At 35.1% G+C, this 15,996-nt stretch overlaps 2 protein-coding genes across 3 annotated transcripts; both read left to right on the top strand.

Moving 5' to 3' along the window:
• The first annotated feature begins 4,329 nt into the window (after positions 1–4,329).
• Positions 4,330–7,535, top strand: LOC122280749. Its single transcript, XM_043091758.1, has 4 exons — positions 4,330–5,111; positions 5,945–6,394; positions 6,534–6,843; positions 7,059–7,535. Exons 1-4 carry the CDS (start codon positions 4,707–4,709, stop codon positions 7,193–7,195), a joined length of 1,302 nt encoding a protein of 433 aa, XP_042947692.1. The 5' UTR covers positions 4,330–4,706; the 3' UTR covers positions 7,196–7,535.
• A 700-nt stretch (positions 7,536–8,235) lies between these two features.
• On the top strand, positions 8,236–14,831 carry LOC122281854 (EH domain-containing protein 1). Of its 2 annotated transcripts, none has more exons than XM_043093667.1 (16): positions 8,236–8,520; positions 8,705–8,784; positions 9,380–9,448; positions 9,532–9,589; positions 9,929–9,984; positions 10,071–10,113; positions 10,193–10,254; positions 10,754–10,867; positions 11,015–11,117; positions 11,205–11,254; positions 12,735–12,863; positions 12,947–13,198; positions 13,416–13,495; positions 13,801–13,927; positions 14,120–14,263; positions 14,380–14,831. In XM_043093667.1, exons 1-16 carry the CDS (start codon positions 8,436–8,438, stop codon positions 14,563–14,565), a joined length of 1,638 nt encoding a protein of 545 aa, XP_042949601.1. In that variant the 5' UTR covers positions 8,236–8,435; the 3' UTR covers positions 14,566–14,831. The 2 variants fall into 2 exon arrangements, with proteins under 2 accessions (XP_042949601.1, XP_042949603.1); XM_043093669.1 differs by having other exon boundaries at positions 10,074–10,113.
• Positions 14,832–15,996: the final 1,165 nt, after the last annotated feature.

Here is a 15,996-nt window from a genome sequence, read left to right on the forward strand (position 1 = left end):
TTTTTCGGTTTTCTTCTAGTCTATATTAAGGGATAAGGAGGCGGTGAGGCCTTCTATTGGGTTTGTTAATCTCTGTTTTTCTGTTTTCTTGGTGCTCATTTCGTTTGGTGAATGTGTTTAGTCTGCAATACAAGTTTACGGTGAAGGTGTTTTTCTGTTGCTTGCTTGCTTGTCCGTTTGCACTCTGAGGATGGCTCGTCTGTTGCACCCTGGAGTTGTCCGTTGCTTACTTGCAAGTTGCAGGATGTGGCAGGACGTAGGGCGGGCTGGGGCAGTTACAGGTAGCAGGGATAGTGGGGGACAAAGTGGTGCAAATAGTGGATGGGCATTTGGCGTGGACATTCAGTGACTGTAGAGAGTACAATGTTTTTCCTATTAGAGTGTATCAAGTTGTTTTATTTTTTATTTTTGTCTATTATGGTTAAAATAGAATGATTTGAAATAGGCAATTCTCTTTCCTGTTTTGAAGGAGAATGGTAGTTTAGTTCCTATCCTTTTTTAGAGGATGAGGGTGAAAATTTCCCCCTCCTTTGGAGGGTTGGGTGAAATGAGTTGTTTTCTCGTAGACAAGTCGAGATAGACATCTCTATTTTTACAGAGTCTTGCATATCAAAAAGGTTGTGTCATTATAAATTTTTTTTTTAAGTTTTTAGACATTATTTGGCACAATAAAAGTTGTGTGCGGAAGAGCGTATAACTGATGAGTAGTTAAATTATAATCAGAGCTTATATCCGAACATATTAATTATAGTTATAATTTTTTTTATTTATAAATTAAATTGAAATCTATTTAAAAAATAAATAAAAAGGTGATCAGGTCGTAACTTCTTAATACAATTCTATCAAATCACAATCAATTCAACATTACAATGGCCATTTTTAGCGTTGGGCATAAGGAAGCAGCTGATGATCGGATATGCCATTAAAGAACTTGACTCATTACTATTTAAAAACATCATAGCTTTATATACTCAAAACCAATTTGCGAACACGTGATCCGTAAGAAGACAATAAAAAATCAACATCAATCAATTCCTTAAATACTGTTGGCAGCAACCGAAGAGTGTAAATTTAGAAGTTTTTTTTTTTTATAATTGTAAAATGTGTAATTTTTATATAATTATTTAAAAAATTAAGATTTATTATTAAGAAATTAATTTTTTTATATAAATCTCATATTTTATTCAATTTTTTAAAACGATTACGTGACGATTATACAATTCATAATTATAAATATATTTTCTTAAAAAATTAAAGACGATAAGGCACAAAAATATAAAAAGTTAATCTACATACAGTCTTTTGTAAGTTCATATAATTATGTTTAAAAAAATATTAAAATTACAATAATGTCATTTTTTAAATAATATGTTTTTCTCTTTTATCTACATTTATTAATAAGATTGCACGTGTAATCCCTTACTCAAAATTTCAAATAAAATGTCTCAAATAGAAAAAGGAAAAAAATAAAGTAATGGAATGCCACGTCGTTGAATTATCAAATCAATGTGTATGCCATCACTAAATTCCTAACAAAATCTAATATTTTTGGTGATTTTTTTTTTAAGATGAAAATAGTATACCAATTTTATTAATATTTTTCACTTACGATGGAAATACCGTGTTTACAAAAAATACTTGAGAGTTACAAATAATTATAAAATCTCATCTCAGATATTAAAACCAGTATTAAACTCAATCTAAACATTTCACCAAGTTTTGAAACTACTTATATTAACGAAACCAAAATAAGACAACACAACACAAAACAAAACAAAAACATACCTGCGAAAAAAGATAAAACGAACCACTTAAGGTAAAGATAAAATAATATAAGATGAGAGCAAACCAGTAGGAAGTTATTATTTGCGTCGAATAACATGTAGCTTAGTTTGATCCATTCAAAATTTCAAACAGCTCTCAGATTTCTTTCGAGAGACTATATTTAGTTGCAAAGAATATATCATTATTTTTAGTTCCTATCTTGGCTAATCTATCAACTACATGGTTCATTTTCCTGAATGAGTGAGAGATCCTCATCACCAGTCAGCTAGCTTTTAACTTAACATATTGCCAATATGTGGGGCTCTTCTAAAGGACTTGGTCATCCTACTTCCACCACTTTACTACCATTTTTGGTGACTAAATCATTCCATAATTGGCCACGAATAGGATGCAGCAATACATCATGTACAATGGATGACCTCGTAAAAATTTTGACACAGAAAAAAAGTTAACACATTTATTGTACAAAAGATTTGTCATACAATGGTTATGTCCCCCCTACCATTGCATGACAAGTCCGTTTGGGCATAAGTTTTTTCAATAATGGATTTGCACCTTAACTTCATCTGTTGTTTGACTCGTATAACCCATTTTATAATATTAAGTTTAAATTTGGCCGGACCACCATTATGGAGTATCAGCAAAACACATCCTTGGAACACAAAGTCTAGCCCATGTGATGGTTTTGATTATGAACTATAAAGAGATTGCTAACTGTGGAAAGATTGATTATATGAAAATCAACTCCTGGTACAAATTCAAACTGTCGACATATTGATGTACTCTATAAATAGAGTTAGTGTTAATGACGTGTTTCGTATGTCCTTAGATCGGGTCCTCAGCAGTCTGGGTCTTTTACCTTCGAAACTTGTGACAATTGAGAGATGATCGGAAATGTGGCCCTGAGGTGGTTCAGGGAACCTCCAATGTCTAGGTTAGCTTAGTTTTACTGAGCAGTGAAAAAATTTAAGAAACAATGAACATGAAAAAATTTAAGAAACAATGAGCATCGGTATATTTTTAGTCAGAGAATTTAATCCTTTTACCTGGTGGTCGAAGAGACCTTTTATACTTGATTTGGAGAGACAAATGGCCATGCCCTGCAATTTGGAAGAAGGGAAAATCCTCCCAGAACTCCTTTCACCATAATGTCTTTAATGCAGCGTAGTCCTTAGAGATTAGTCATTTAATGGGGTGTGATTATTTGATGAACCAATTTAATGCGATGTAGTCTTCTAGCACTGCTGGATAGTCCAATCTCATTTTCTTGGCGTGCTTTTTCTTCTTTCCTTCTACTTGGTTTCCCCGTGCTCCTTTTGTAATGTCCCATCTCAATGCGAGCGGTCATATTCAATCAACGCGGGTTATGGGTCGAGTCTGAACTGTTAGGAGACTCCCTTAGATTTAGGCCAGGCTGCCTTGTCCTTCTTGGGGTATGGGAGGCATATTGGATGTTGGGCCTGGGCCAGCCTCCGTGGGCTTTGAAATCATCGATGAAAATCCTCTCAATAGGTTTGGTTTGATAGATGAGAATTTTGAATTTTAAAATGAAATATTATTTTAATATTATTATTATTTTGATATTCGAAAAATATAGAAAAAAAGTTGAATTATTTATTATATTTTATATAGAGATTTGGAAAAGTTATAATAATGATATGAGAATTTTGAATTTAATATGAGAATTTTATAAGACCAAATCGAACCGCTCAATAATATAGAGAAAATATATTTACAACTATAAATTGTGTAATTATTACGCAATTATTTTTAAAAAAATAAATAAAATATAAGATTCACATAAAAAAATTAAATTTTTAATAATAAATTAAATTATTTTTCAAAATAATTACGCAACATCTATAAACTTTACACACATATATATATTTAAAATAACTCAAATAATATAAGTCACGACGAATCCCTTGCGTATGAATCATTCCCTGCTGCACACGAAACACACAACGCGACCAGCTTCTTGTGACCAATCGTTCTTCATTTTCCCTTCTAATATAAAGATTTAGCTCGGTTTCTTTAATATATGGAAAAATATAATTATAAGTATAATTATATGTTAATATATATTAATATAATATGATTGATTAAAAAATAAATTTAATTAAAAATAATATTAATTTAAATTTTAAATATAAATAAATTAATATTAATATACAGATTAGTGTATAACTATATTTTTAAAAAACAAAACTCTTAATATATATATATCAGATTTTGGGTACCAACGTGGCAAGGTTTTGCTTTCGCAGTTACGCCGTAAATCTCAAGAGGAGGAAGAGTAAAGTATTGGCAGGTTAAGTAGGAACCAATTATCAGCACCCATGTGGCACATCTTCGCGTGAATGACGGTCCACTTGTACACATGTTCAGTGCTGGTCCCTCCCCCAGCTGTACGCTAAATTAGTATACTTTAATGATTATTAAAGGTAATCAATCAAAGTAGTGACTAAGAGAGAGAACGTGGAACGCCATCGCGCCGTGTATTCCTCATCTGTAAATCGATTTGGGGCTTGAGTTACAATTTGGAAACAGAAACTGGCAATCAACTACTACAAAACAGAATACTGACCCCACGATAATTAACTGAAGAGAATAAATCCAAGATGGTTTTATTTTACCACCGAAACCGACCGTATACCACCGCTCGGCACGGTTCGATTGGTTAGAGCCTAGAGGGCACTCACCCTTTCCAGCATTTCATTCACCGTCATCGATACTGCTCAAAATCCTTCCCCTCCAATTTCTCTGCGCCTCTCCTATTTCACAGTAAATTCCTTATTAACTCCCGAAACCGAAACCGAAACCGAAACAGCTTCAAATAAATTGCCCATAAGATTTTGGCTCTTTCCCTCTCCGAATTTCTTTTGTCTGTCTCTCTAATAATTCAAACGAATACAAAATCTATGGGAGACGAGGATAGGGAGGCCTTGCTAAGCCGGAACACAAAATTCACACGCTGCATCTCGCACGCGCAGGACGAGTTGCAGAGCTTCAGATCCTATCTCCGATGGATGTGCGTGGACCAATCGAATGTGTGGACAGCGTGTCTGTCTTGGTCCATGTTCATCCTCTTCGCGATCGTCGTGCCCGCGGTTTCCCATTTCCTGCTGGCCTGCTCAACCTGTGACAGCAAGCACTCGAGGCCCTTTGACGTCGTCGTGCAGCTATCGCTGAGCAGCGTCGCCACCCTCTCCTTCGTGTGCCTGTCCAGTTTCGTCCGGAAGTACGGGCTCCGAAGGTTCTTGTTTTTTGATAAGCTGGTCGATGAGAGCGAGACAGTTCGAAACGGATACACGGGACAACTCAACGTGAGTTTCCTAACCCATCTCTCTCTAATTTTATTTGCATTTTACTCAGATTCAGATACCTTTGAAAGTTGGCGTTTTTTTTTCCTCCATGAACAAACAAATTGAGAAAACAGGGTTTATACAATTTTAGCTCAATTTTTATTCAATTGGTTTTTTTATTTTCCTTGTTAAACAATTTTTATTCAATTGATTTTTTGTTCTGGACTTTTCCCACGATTGACACAGAGTTAATCAAGCTGTGACTGTGACAGTCAGTTTGACTTTTTCGGCCAAGTTCGGGCTGTTGTTAGTTTGCGGCCATATAGGCTGTAAAGTTCCTTACTTCCCAACCACAAAAGTTGCTCTCTTCGAAGAAGGAATTAATTGGGACCTTTTTGGTGGGTCCAAAAGGGCCAAAAAAGGCTCAAATGAAACTGCTGCAAGTATAGGCGAACAGCCCAGAAAACAGAGTGTATAGGTGAAGAATCTAGATAGAGATCTTCTAATTGCTCTAGTAAGATTATTGGTTTAGAATTTTCTGGACCTAAGTTGGCAAGGGGATTCAACCAACGCAAATTATATTTTGTTAATTGTTAGGAGTCTTTAAATTTTTGTTCTTTGGGATCGTAACCCATATTCTTCTCGATTAGATTGGTTCGTTGAGTTTCTTAAATGGATGGAGCTTTTATTCGGAGAATTCCGTCGCGAAGATTAATGTCAAAGAGCAGTAGAATGATGTAAATTAATTGTAGAAATTTCTGTTGTATTTTCCGAGATTTTTTTTTCCTAGATATAAAGTAAAATATTTCTGCTCCAATTTGAGCGACTTTCTATATATTTTTTAATTCATGCAGAGAGCACTAAAGCTCCTCTCAGTCTTTGTCGTCCCCTGCTTCGTGGCCGAGAGCGCATATAAGATATGGTGGTACGCCTCCGGGGCCTCACAAATTCCTTTCCTGGGCAATGTCTACGTGAGCGACACTGTCGCATGCATCATGGAGCTGTGCTCTTGGCTCTATCGCACGGCCTTAATTTTCCTTGTGTGTATTCTCTTTCGTCTGATCTGCTACCTCCAAATCCTTCGACTTCAGGACTTCGCGTCCGTTTTCCAGGTGGACTCCGACGTGGAGTCCGTGTTGTCGGAGCACCTTAGGATCAGGAGGCATCTACGGATCATAAGCCATCGATACAGGGCGTTCATCTTGTGGGCCTTGATCCTCATCACAGGGAGCCAATTTGCTTCGCTGCTCATCACCACCAAAAGCAGCGCCGACGTTAATATATACAAAGCCGGAGAACTCGCGGTACGTGGTATTTATAATTAAAAAGTGTAATGAATATAATATATATATTTAAAATAATAATAAATGCGTTATTTTCTTGTATAAAAATATTTTATGACCTTCCTTTCTTACGTAAAAAAATAATTTTGGTTCGGTGCAGCTATGCTCTATAACTCTTCTTACTGGGCTCATGATACTAATGCGGAGCGCAACAAAGATTACGCACAAGGCACAATCAGTAACATGCCTTGCTGCTAAATGGCATGTTTGCGCTACGTTAGAATCCTTCGAGGGTGCCGATGGTGAGACTCCAAGAGCTCCGGTGGACAACGGCCTGGTGTTTCCGATGGGTGCCGGGGAAGAATCGGACGGTGAGGAAGCTGGCGATGAGGAAGATGACCTAGATAACAACAAACTGATCCCATCATACGCGTATAGCACCATTTCTTTCCAGAAGAGACAAGCTCTAGGTATTTATATAATTGTCACAGAGAAAGAATCACTTTCAAATGAATGCCATGGTTGACCTCGATGAATTTGCTTTTTCCCGATCAATTGCATGAGTAATATGCATGCACGCTTTGTTTAAACTTAATTTACATAAATTAATGAGCACTTTGACTTATGCACAGCATTTCCTTTTATCAATGCCTTCAACTGATTTGTTTTTATCTTTTATTCTCAGTGACGTACTTTGAGAATAATAGAGCAGGGATTACAGTTTTCGGCTTCACGTTGGACCGGACTACACTACACACCATTTTCGGTATCGAGTTATCTTTGGTTCTCTGGTTGCTTGGAAAAACCATTGGCATTTCTTAAGGAATCGATGAGAGATCCTGTTTTTTGGACGCCGGGCATGGTACCATACTGGGGGCATGGGTTGGGGGGGCTGGGTTTTGTATATTTATTCTCTCATTCTTTTATGTTTTGTCATCGTTTTTCTTTTACGATATTGCACCTTATATCGTGCGATTTGTTCTCAAAGTTTCTTCAGGCTTTTATGGTTTATAATGTTGTTATGATTCTCGATTATATTTATTAATGCGTTTTCATTTATTAATTAAAATATGTAGCCCCCCCAGTCATGAGAATGGGTGTTTATGAAACAAATTATTGGGTAATTTCGAGATATATGTCAATGGGAGAGTAATTTGGTACATTCTTTTGGCTCCAAAATTGGGGAGATTTAACATTTCTGTATATATAATAGAGGGTGACAATGGCAAAGATATGAGTTTCTTACCTCAACTGATGGAATGGATATTAAAATTAATTGAACACCAATTTTCATTTTTTAACCACGCACGTATTTCCTTTTTAATAATGATCAATTGTTCTTCCATTTTTATTTTATTTTATCATGAAGTAGAATCCAACCCATGATCTCAGCCGTAAATTTTCCACCAAATGAGTAACGAACGATCCTGCACCAGAATAGAATCTATTATCTCATTCGTATTATTATACCGAGAGCGCTAATAATATTTGGTGCCTTGAAAATGTCTTTTGACCATTAGGAAATGTGATTTTTTTATTTTTTTGGAGTTTCTAATTGAATTCAATTGTGATTTGATCGATAAAGAAGAGAAATGATATTTACAGTCATATTTGTGTAAACAATATATAGTTGTTTTGAAAAAAATAAATTAATACGAGATCTACGTAAAAAAAATAATTTTGTAATTATAAATTTTATTTATTTTTAAATAATTATATGATATTTATAATTTTACAACGTTCGAGAAAGAAATTCGTGCCACGTTGGTTTCGCATTGAAACCTGTCGGGACCGTAGCTTTACATTTTCTCCGTTTGGCGTGTGCCAGCCAGTTAAATAAGAGTTAAAAAAGTTTGAAGAGAAAAACACCAGCGTTGTGCCCTACTGCCAAGTCAAAATTGTGAAAACGACAGCGTCTTCGTTAATTCCTCTTGTCCCAGTCACGCTTCGTCGGTAGGAAGGACTCTCTCCGCTTCCCTTCCCCCATAGGATTCGGAACCCGTACGCGCTGAAAAACGGGGGAGAAGTAATTTTTCTTCTATTTTCATGATTTTTTTCAACCATGGAGATTGCTTCCATTCCAATTACTTCGTGCTCTAAAGAGCACCAGAAGATCTATCAGGAGTGGTTCAGTTACGCTGATTCAGGTACGTTCACCCCTTCTATTTAAATTTGGTTTTTCGCACCAAATTTGATCTCCATTCCTCGTTTGGTTGAAAGAATATTGAAGATTCTTTCACTAAAACTCATTTCTCCGTTTTTTTGTTTTTAAGATTTTGAATTATAGGCTTATTGCGTTTTGTTTATGTTCGAACTATGCGTTTTGTTTAGATGGAGATGGCCGTATAACAGGGAATGATGCTACTAAGTTCTTCGCTATGTCCAATTTGTCCAGGCAAGATCTCAAGCAGGTTTGATCTCATTATTTTCGCTATTTTTCTTGCCAATATTTGAGAATCATTTGTTGCTCAGCTTAGTTGATTAATTGGAAAATTGGTTTTGCAAATATTTTCTCGTTTTTAAAAATGTTTATCTTATATATGTTAGCCGAATAGCTTTATAAACGATAGTTGTGGTTAGTGCTGTTTATTATTTTCTTAGTAATGCTTAGTATTATGTTTGCTATCTCTGTAATAATGTTTCTTTCGCTTCTCATGTTAGGTTCCACGCTTTGGAATTCTCACTTAGTACCTTTTGATTGCTTTCCTTATTTTTTTAAGCATAAGTCTGACTGGTTTATGGTTTTGCTGATTTTGTTTTTGTTATTTAAAGAATTTCTTTATTATTGAAGAATTTTATGTTCCTCAATTCTATTTCACTTTTATCGCACTATGATGAGGTGATATTGCCCATCAACGTTTGAATTTTTCTTTGAAAAAGACAAAGGTTGATCCAAGGGTGTTAAAAAGTGCCACATTTTGCATGGTGGGATGAAAATGTGATATGTAGCATTACTCTTTATTATTTGTTCACTTATTCTTATTCTTGTTTTTTTTTTTTTTTCAGGTGTGGGCAATTGCAGACTCGAAGCGACAGGGATATCTTGGCCTCAAGGAGTTTATTGGTGCTATGCAGGTAATTGGTGTATCTGGACGACCTACACCCAAATATTATTCATTTTTTTGGGGCCTGACCCATTCTTTCTTCTTAATGTGTAGCTAGCGTCTCTGGCACAAGCTGGTCATGCAATCACAAATGATCTCCTGAACAGTGATGGTAATCTGTTTACATTTAGGTTTCTCTCTATAGTAGATGCCTGGATTGGTTGAGTAATGTAACATACTAATGCCACATTGGGAAAAGGAATGGCTCACGTAGCATGTCTGAGAGGAAGATATTCTTATCCTTTAGAATGATTCCAAGTAGCTCTACTTGTAACATTGACTATTGTTTTCGGAGTTACTCATTGAAAAAAACATTGAGTAGTATTTTCAGAGTTATAATGCATATGTGGCTAGTGCTTTTCAAAAAAACTATTGTTTAGTGTGATGTTTGATTATTTGCTTTGAAGAATACTTCTCGTGTTTTCATTGAGCATTGCTTCATTTATTGCAGTTGACTTGGGCAATTTGAAACCTCCTGTTATGGAGGGTTTAGATGCACTAATAGCGGTAACTATGCTGTTTTGATTTTTATTGATTCTTTGTTCCATTAATTTCCTTCAAGGAAGTCTTACCTTTTCATGTCATCCACTCAGAAGAAGAAGCGAAAGGAAAAGACAAGTGAACTTGATGCAAATGGTAAGACATTTCTCAATGTAGATAACAATGCTGCTTTATATCTTGGTTTTATTGTATGCTCAGTGATGCAGTCATGCAGGTAGTTCTCAAGTTCAAACCTCAGCTGCACCTAATTGGTTTTCATCCAAAGCATCCAAAAAGGTATTTTTTGAGCATGCAAGTTTCTATCTAATTTCATTGATGAATTTCTCTCCTGCTTTTGTTCAAGAATAAAATACTCTTCAATCCCGAGGGAGTCACGTGGCACTTGACTTTTTTTAAGTCATATTTTGGACGCTTCTGACCATGGTACTGTTTATATGATACCGGTTTGTTATGCAGGCCTTTTTCGAATGATTTATTCCACTAACCAAGCTGGTATCATATGAGTAATCTTTGATGCTGATGATCTTGTTACTTTTATGTTAAGATATAATATCTTTTACTCAGTATCTTGTTTGTATCAATAAGGAAATGGGAATATCTGTGAATAGAAATGAGGACTCTTTCAATATTATTCTGCAGTTGTAATGTTAAATTTTTACGTGGTCCTATCTGGCCCAATTTTAATTGTCCCTCACTTGATTTTTGGTATATTATCTTTACACCCACATCTAGCCACATGTCTTTTCTTTCCTTGATTTTTTGGCTGTATTCATAGGTGCCGCTTTCCTCTGTTACATCAATCATTGATGGCTTGAAGAGACTGTACATTCAGAAGCTGAAGCCATTAGAAGTTGCTTATCGTTTTAATGATTTTGTATCCCCATCGCTGGTCAGTGTGCAATGAACCTGCGATACTTCCTCTCACATAAAATGCTGAATTACAACTAATTCAGTTTTATATTTTGTTGATGCTATTTTGTTCATTATGGGTGGCAGTGGATAATAAGTTTATTATCTGTTTTTGAACTCTGTGCAGACAAATAGTGATTTTGATGCTAAACCAATGGTTATGCTTTTGGGTCAATATTCGACTGGGAAGACAACATTTATTAAGCATCTGCTGAAAAGTAGTTATCCAGGCAAGTTATCTTGTGTGCATAGTGTTTGCATTTAAGCACACATTAGATTAAAATTCTCTAATAATCTTTTTATGTCGTTGTTAACAGGAGCTCACATTGGACCTGAGCCCACAACTGACAGATTTGTTGTTGTCATGGTATCTGCAAAACCATCTCGTATTGTGTTACCATTAATGTAGCTTTAAGTTGTAGTCTAAATTATTTTTTCATGGTTCCTTGTTATCTTCAAGTCAATTAAATTTCTAGTTTTTCTTCAGATTTAACATCATTAAAAGAAATTTATATCTATTCCCCTCCCTTTTTCCTAAACCTTTCTTGTTCTTTTTATTTATCAATTGATGAAGCTTACTGAGAGTTTTGAACGTTTTTCATCTTCTTGTGATCATTTCTCCTTTTACTGCTTGCTTTTCTTCATCACCATAGATGTGGAGTTACTTATCTAACTGCTCTTATAGTTTGTCTGTTCTAATCAGGACCAAAAAAAGAGCATAATTTTTAATGTTTTGAATGCTGAAGATAAGTCGTTGAATTTTGTAATGAATAAGGATTGAGTTATCTTTGCTGCACTCAGCACACCTATTCTTCATTATTTAGGTTGTAGGAGTTTTTTAGGAAGGTTTCACCCCCTAAAATCCTCAAGGACAATGCTTGAGCAAACTGATATTTTCTGGAAATTTTAAAATTAATTATGGTAATTGCTTGTTTATGAAAACTTTCTTTGTGGTTCATTACATTTACACACTATTCCTCTTTGTAGGGATGGATACGTGCATGTTTAGATGATCTTTCGAGAACTTAATTTTTTTCCTGCCAAACTTGCATTCTTATTCCTATATTATAGATCAAGTTGTCATTGGTAAAAAAAATCATCTCATCACACTCTTGCACTTATTTCCCACCCCGTGTCCACAGGGTAGGATATGCTATTTGACCCATAGACCATTGGCATTCGGGTATCATTGCCATTCTTAGAATGATCATTTTTATCGACAAACTTGTTAATTTGCCTACAAATATGCTAAGTTATATTTAGCATTGATCTGATCGTCACTGTTTACTTTTCTTTGAGCTTGATCCGTTCTATGTCATTGTCTAAAGTAATATGATTCATTTTTGTCAGCACCTTGGGTTTGTTCTTTACTGTGCAGTTTTTGCATGCAGTTTACTTTGTCTTTTGATGCAACTTCACCATATTAGCTTCATTTCTTTCTTTAATTTGCTATCCCCGATAAAGATCTTTAAGTACCATTTGATGTTAAAAAAATTATGTTACAACTCTTGTAAGTGTTCGTGTGAAGAAGTGAAAAATAAAGAAAGAGATACTTGGAGATCATCTTACTGAAAAAAGGGAAGATTTCTCATATGTTTTTAATATCAAATGCATAGTTAGGCCTCTTGGTACCCTTTCTGTTATGAGCGACCATTTCTCTCTCTCTTCTATACCCATCATAATCCTTGTAGTTTATCTTCTTTTTGGAAGAATTATATTATGATTATGAATCTGGCTAGCTTTTTGGACTATTCTCTCTCCTTCAGTATTCTGTATGCATAAGATAGCATGCTGCTTACCTTGTGAAATCTTGCAAGTGTTCACTAGTTATGTTTGCTTGTATACAGTCTGGAACTGATGAAAGAAGTATCCCTGGAAACACTGTTGCCGTTCAGGCAGACATGCCATTCAGTGGGCTGACAAATTTTGGAACTGCTTTTTTGTCGAAATTTGAGTGTTCTCAAATGCCACATCCCGTGAGTTAATTTTCTAGAATAAAAATAGATTGTCTAGATTATTTTTTTGTGGAACTGAAACTTGCTCTTTTTAATATTGGAAGCTGCTGGAGCATATCACTTTTGTTGATACTCCTGGTGTTCTGTCTGGAGAAAAGCAACGAACACAAAGAGCATATGATTTTACCGGTGTAACATCATGGTTTGCTGCAAAGTGTGACCTCATTCTACTTTTGTTTGATCCTCACAAACTTGACGTTAGTGATGAATTCAAGAGAGTGATATCATCTTTACGTGGTCATGACGACAAGATTCGAGTGGTTCTTAACAAGGCAGACCAAGTTGATACCCAGCAGGTAAGAATTTTTGCTGCCAAGTAACTCTTAACTTGTATACACGGTTAAACTTGCATACTGGCTAGTTCTTAAATAGGTGTATGCTTTTGTATACGTCTAGTGTACTTGTGCTTTGCCTATCTTTATATCGATGAAATATCTTATTACTTATCAAAAAACCAAACTTGCATACTGGATGGTAGCATCTTAACTTGCATCCCATGATTTAACATTGCAGCTGATGCGGGTTTATGGAGCGTTAATGTGGTCACTTGGGAAAGTTATAAACACTCCTGAGGTTATGCGCGTTTATATCGGGTAGGCTCCCTATGATCTGTAGCGTAACTTACCCAGTAGAAGTCTTTTGTTGTTGTACCTGAGGCATATGCTTGACTTAAGTTTATTGCAAATATTCATGTTGAATTACTGCTTTGTATCTATTTTTGAAATGATCTGTATAATATGGGCTCTGTATCTTATATTTCATAAGATCTGATAACATGGTTTCACATATCACTGAATCGTTTAAAGTTTTAATCCTATAATTTTTCCCCTTTCCATGTGAATGTGACTTTCATCACAATCTTACTATGCGTAGTGATATCCTTAATTGGTTTTGGCAGCTCATTCAATGACAAACCTGTAAATGAAGCTGCTACTGGTCCAATTGGGAAAGAACTTTTTGAAAAAGAGCAGGAGGACCTTCTTGCTGATCTGAAAGATATTCCAAAGAAAGCTTGTGATCGCAGAGTGAGTGTCTCTATCCATGTCTCATGAAATTTTCTCTACTTGAATGAGTTCAGTTGTGCTTGTACCTCATGAGTAAGAAAATCTCCTGTATTAAATACTCAATATTTTAAGTTACCATGTGGTAGCAGGGTAATTCTATGCATAAACGTCTCGAAGGTTGAAGGGCTTTTAACCTGGGTTTTTGTCTGGCAGATCAATGAATTTGTAAAACGTGCTCGAGCAGCCAAGATACATGCTTACATCATTAGTCATCTTAAAAAAGAGATGCCTGCTATGATGGGAAAAGCTAAAGCCCAGCAGAGACTCATAGATAATTTGTCTGATGAATTTGGAAAGGTTTCAACTCTCTGCCCCCCGTCTCTTCCACTTTAAAGTTTGTTTTCATCATTTCCTTCTAACATATTAAGACCATTTTATGTAATTCCGTACGTACCTCCACTTTATTAAACCAGGTCCAAAGGGAGTTCCACTTGCCTCCTGGAGATTTCCCGAACGTTGACCACTTCAGGGAGATCTTGAGCGGTTACAGTATCGACAAATTTGATAAGTTGAAACCCAAAATGATACAAGCTGTTGATGATATGCTGGGCTATGATATACCGGATCTCTTGAAGAATTTCAAAAATCCGTACGATTAAAGGGTGGCGTCGGCATTTACAGGAACATAAAATGGACAGAGGTTGGATCGCAAATGGAAAGGCAGCCATATCTGCACATTAGAGTTCTGAGTATCCTAATAATCGAGCATTAGAATATTTTCGAGTTCTCCAGTCTCAACTCGTCCATTGTTATACTTATCGCCTTATCACTCATGTAATTGTATTGAAACGGAAACTCAACGATTTCTTTCTTTGACTGGACAGCGTTTAGATGATTTTTCGTTAATTTATTTCTATTGATTTTATATTTTGACAAGGAAATGATACCGAGGGTATCACCAAGGTCCAACTACAACCTGTTCAATTCATTCAAACCTCTCTGTACATAGAAAAAAACTCATAAAGTACTTGAGTTGGAAATTTTATATGAGATTTGATGTGATAAATTTACCAATTTTCAAGGTAATGATCCATACAACTTTATCGTTGACAAAATACGTTTGGTTGTTGAAGTTAATTGAGAACAATTCAATTTAGTTTAAAATTAAACTGACTTTAATATTTAAATATCGAACTTTCAAATTATTAAATTTATTTTAACTTAAAATCTCTTTACACGTAAGATCTATAATTTTTTTCAACTCAGCATTTTTTTGTATGATCTATAAATTTTTTTTAACTTAGCATTTTTTTGTATGATCTATAAATTTTTTCAACTTTTCATTAATATTTTTAAATTTATCTTAATATTTAAATACATCTAAATTTATTTTAGATGACTTCATATAACTCACTTCGTCAATTCAACTCATTAGTATTCATAAAAAATTCAACTCAGCTTAAAATTCAATCGCAACCTTAATTTTATGTTTTTTGCTTGCTTGTTTGGACCCTTAAATTATTGAGAAATGATATTTGCAGTCGTGGTTGTGTAAGCGCTACACAGTCTCTTTGAGAAAAGTGAATTAATAAGGGACCCACATGAAAAAAAAAAAACTAATTTTTTAATCATGAACTTCACTCTTTTTCAAAGCGATTGCGCAGCGTTTACATACTCCACGACTGCATGTAGCATTACTCTTATTGATTTCTAAATTATTTGGTCCTAAGCTACCGAAACAATTTTATGGGTCCTTATCACCATGAAAATAAATCAGTGGTAATTTCTTAGATTCTTTTTGATCGAAACCTTTTGTACGATTCACAAAGATTTACAAAGTGATAGTGTGCATGATCTTTTCTTTCTGAGCAAATTAACCGGAACAAATCTAAGCGTGGTATGGAGCAATATTTCTATAAAAAAAATCCCAACTAATAATTTTCCCCTTTCATTTAGAAATGTATCACGTTCATGTCGAAAGGATTGCCACTATGTATAGAGAACATCAATATTTTCCTAGAAACGCACAAACGATTATTTCCATTCATGGAGGCATTGAACCATTTCATTAGCCCGCTATCACGGATTTA

This window comes from Carya illinoinensis, chromosome 11 (genome assembly GCF_018687715.1).
Source record: "Carya illinoinensis cultivar Pawnee chromosome 11, C.illinoinensisPawnee_v1, whole genome shotgun sequence".
Taxonomy (NCBI): Eukaryota; Viridiplantae; Streptophyta; class Magnoliopsida; order Fagales; family Juglandaceae; genus Carya; species Carya illinoinensis.

Excerpts from the sequence above, each read along its gene's own strand:
- LOC122280749 (XM_043091758.1), top strand. The coding sequence starts at position 4,707 with ATGGGAGACGAGGATAGGGAGGCCTTGCTAAGCCGGAACACAAAATTC. Across the intron at positions 6,395-6,533 it reads ACAAAGCCGGAGAACTCGCG|CTATGCTCTATAACTCTTCT; the intron begins GTACGTGGTATT and ends GGTTCGGTGCAG. Across the intron at positions 6,844-7,058 it reads CCAGAAGAGACAAGCTCTAG|TGACGTACTTTGAGAATAAT; the intron begins GTATTTATATAA and ends TTTTATTCTCAG.
- LOC122281854 (XM_043093667.1), top strand. The coding sequence starts at position 8,436 with ATGGAGATTGCTTCCATTCCAATTACTTCGTGCTCTAAAGAGCACCAG. Across the intron at positions 8,785-9,379 it reads CCAGGCAAGATCTCAAGCAG|GTGTGGGCAATTGCAGACTC; the intron begins GTTTGATCTCAT and ends TTTTTTTTTCAG. Across the intron at positions 13,199-13,415 it reads ACCAAGTTGATACCCAGCAG|CTGATGCGGGTTTATGGAGC; the intron begins GTAAGAATTTTT and ends TTAACATTGCAG.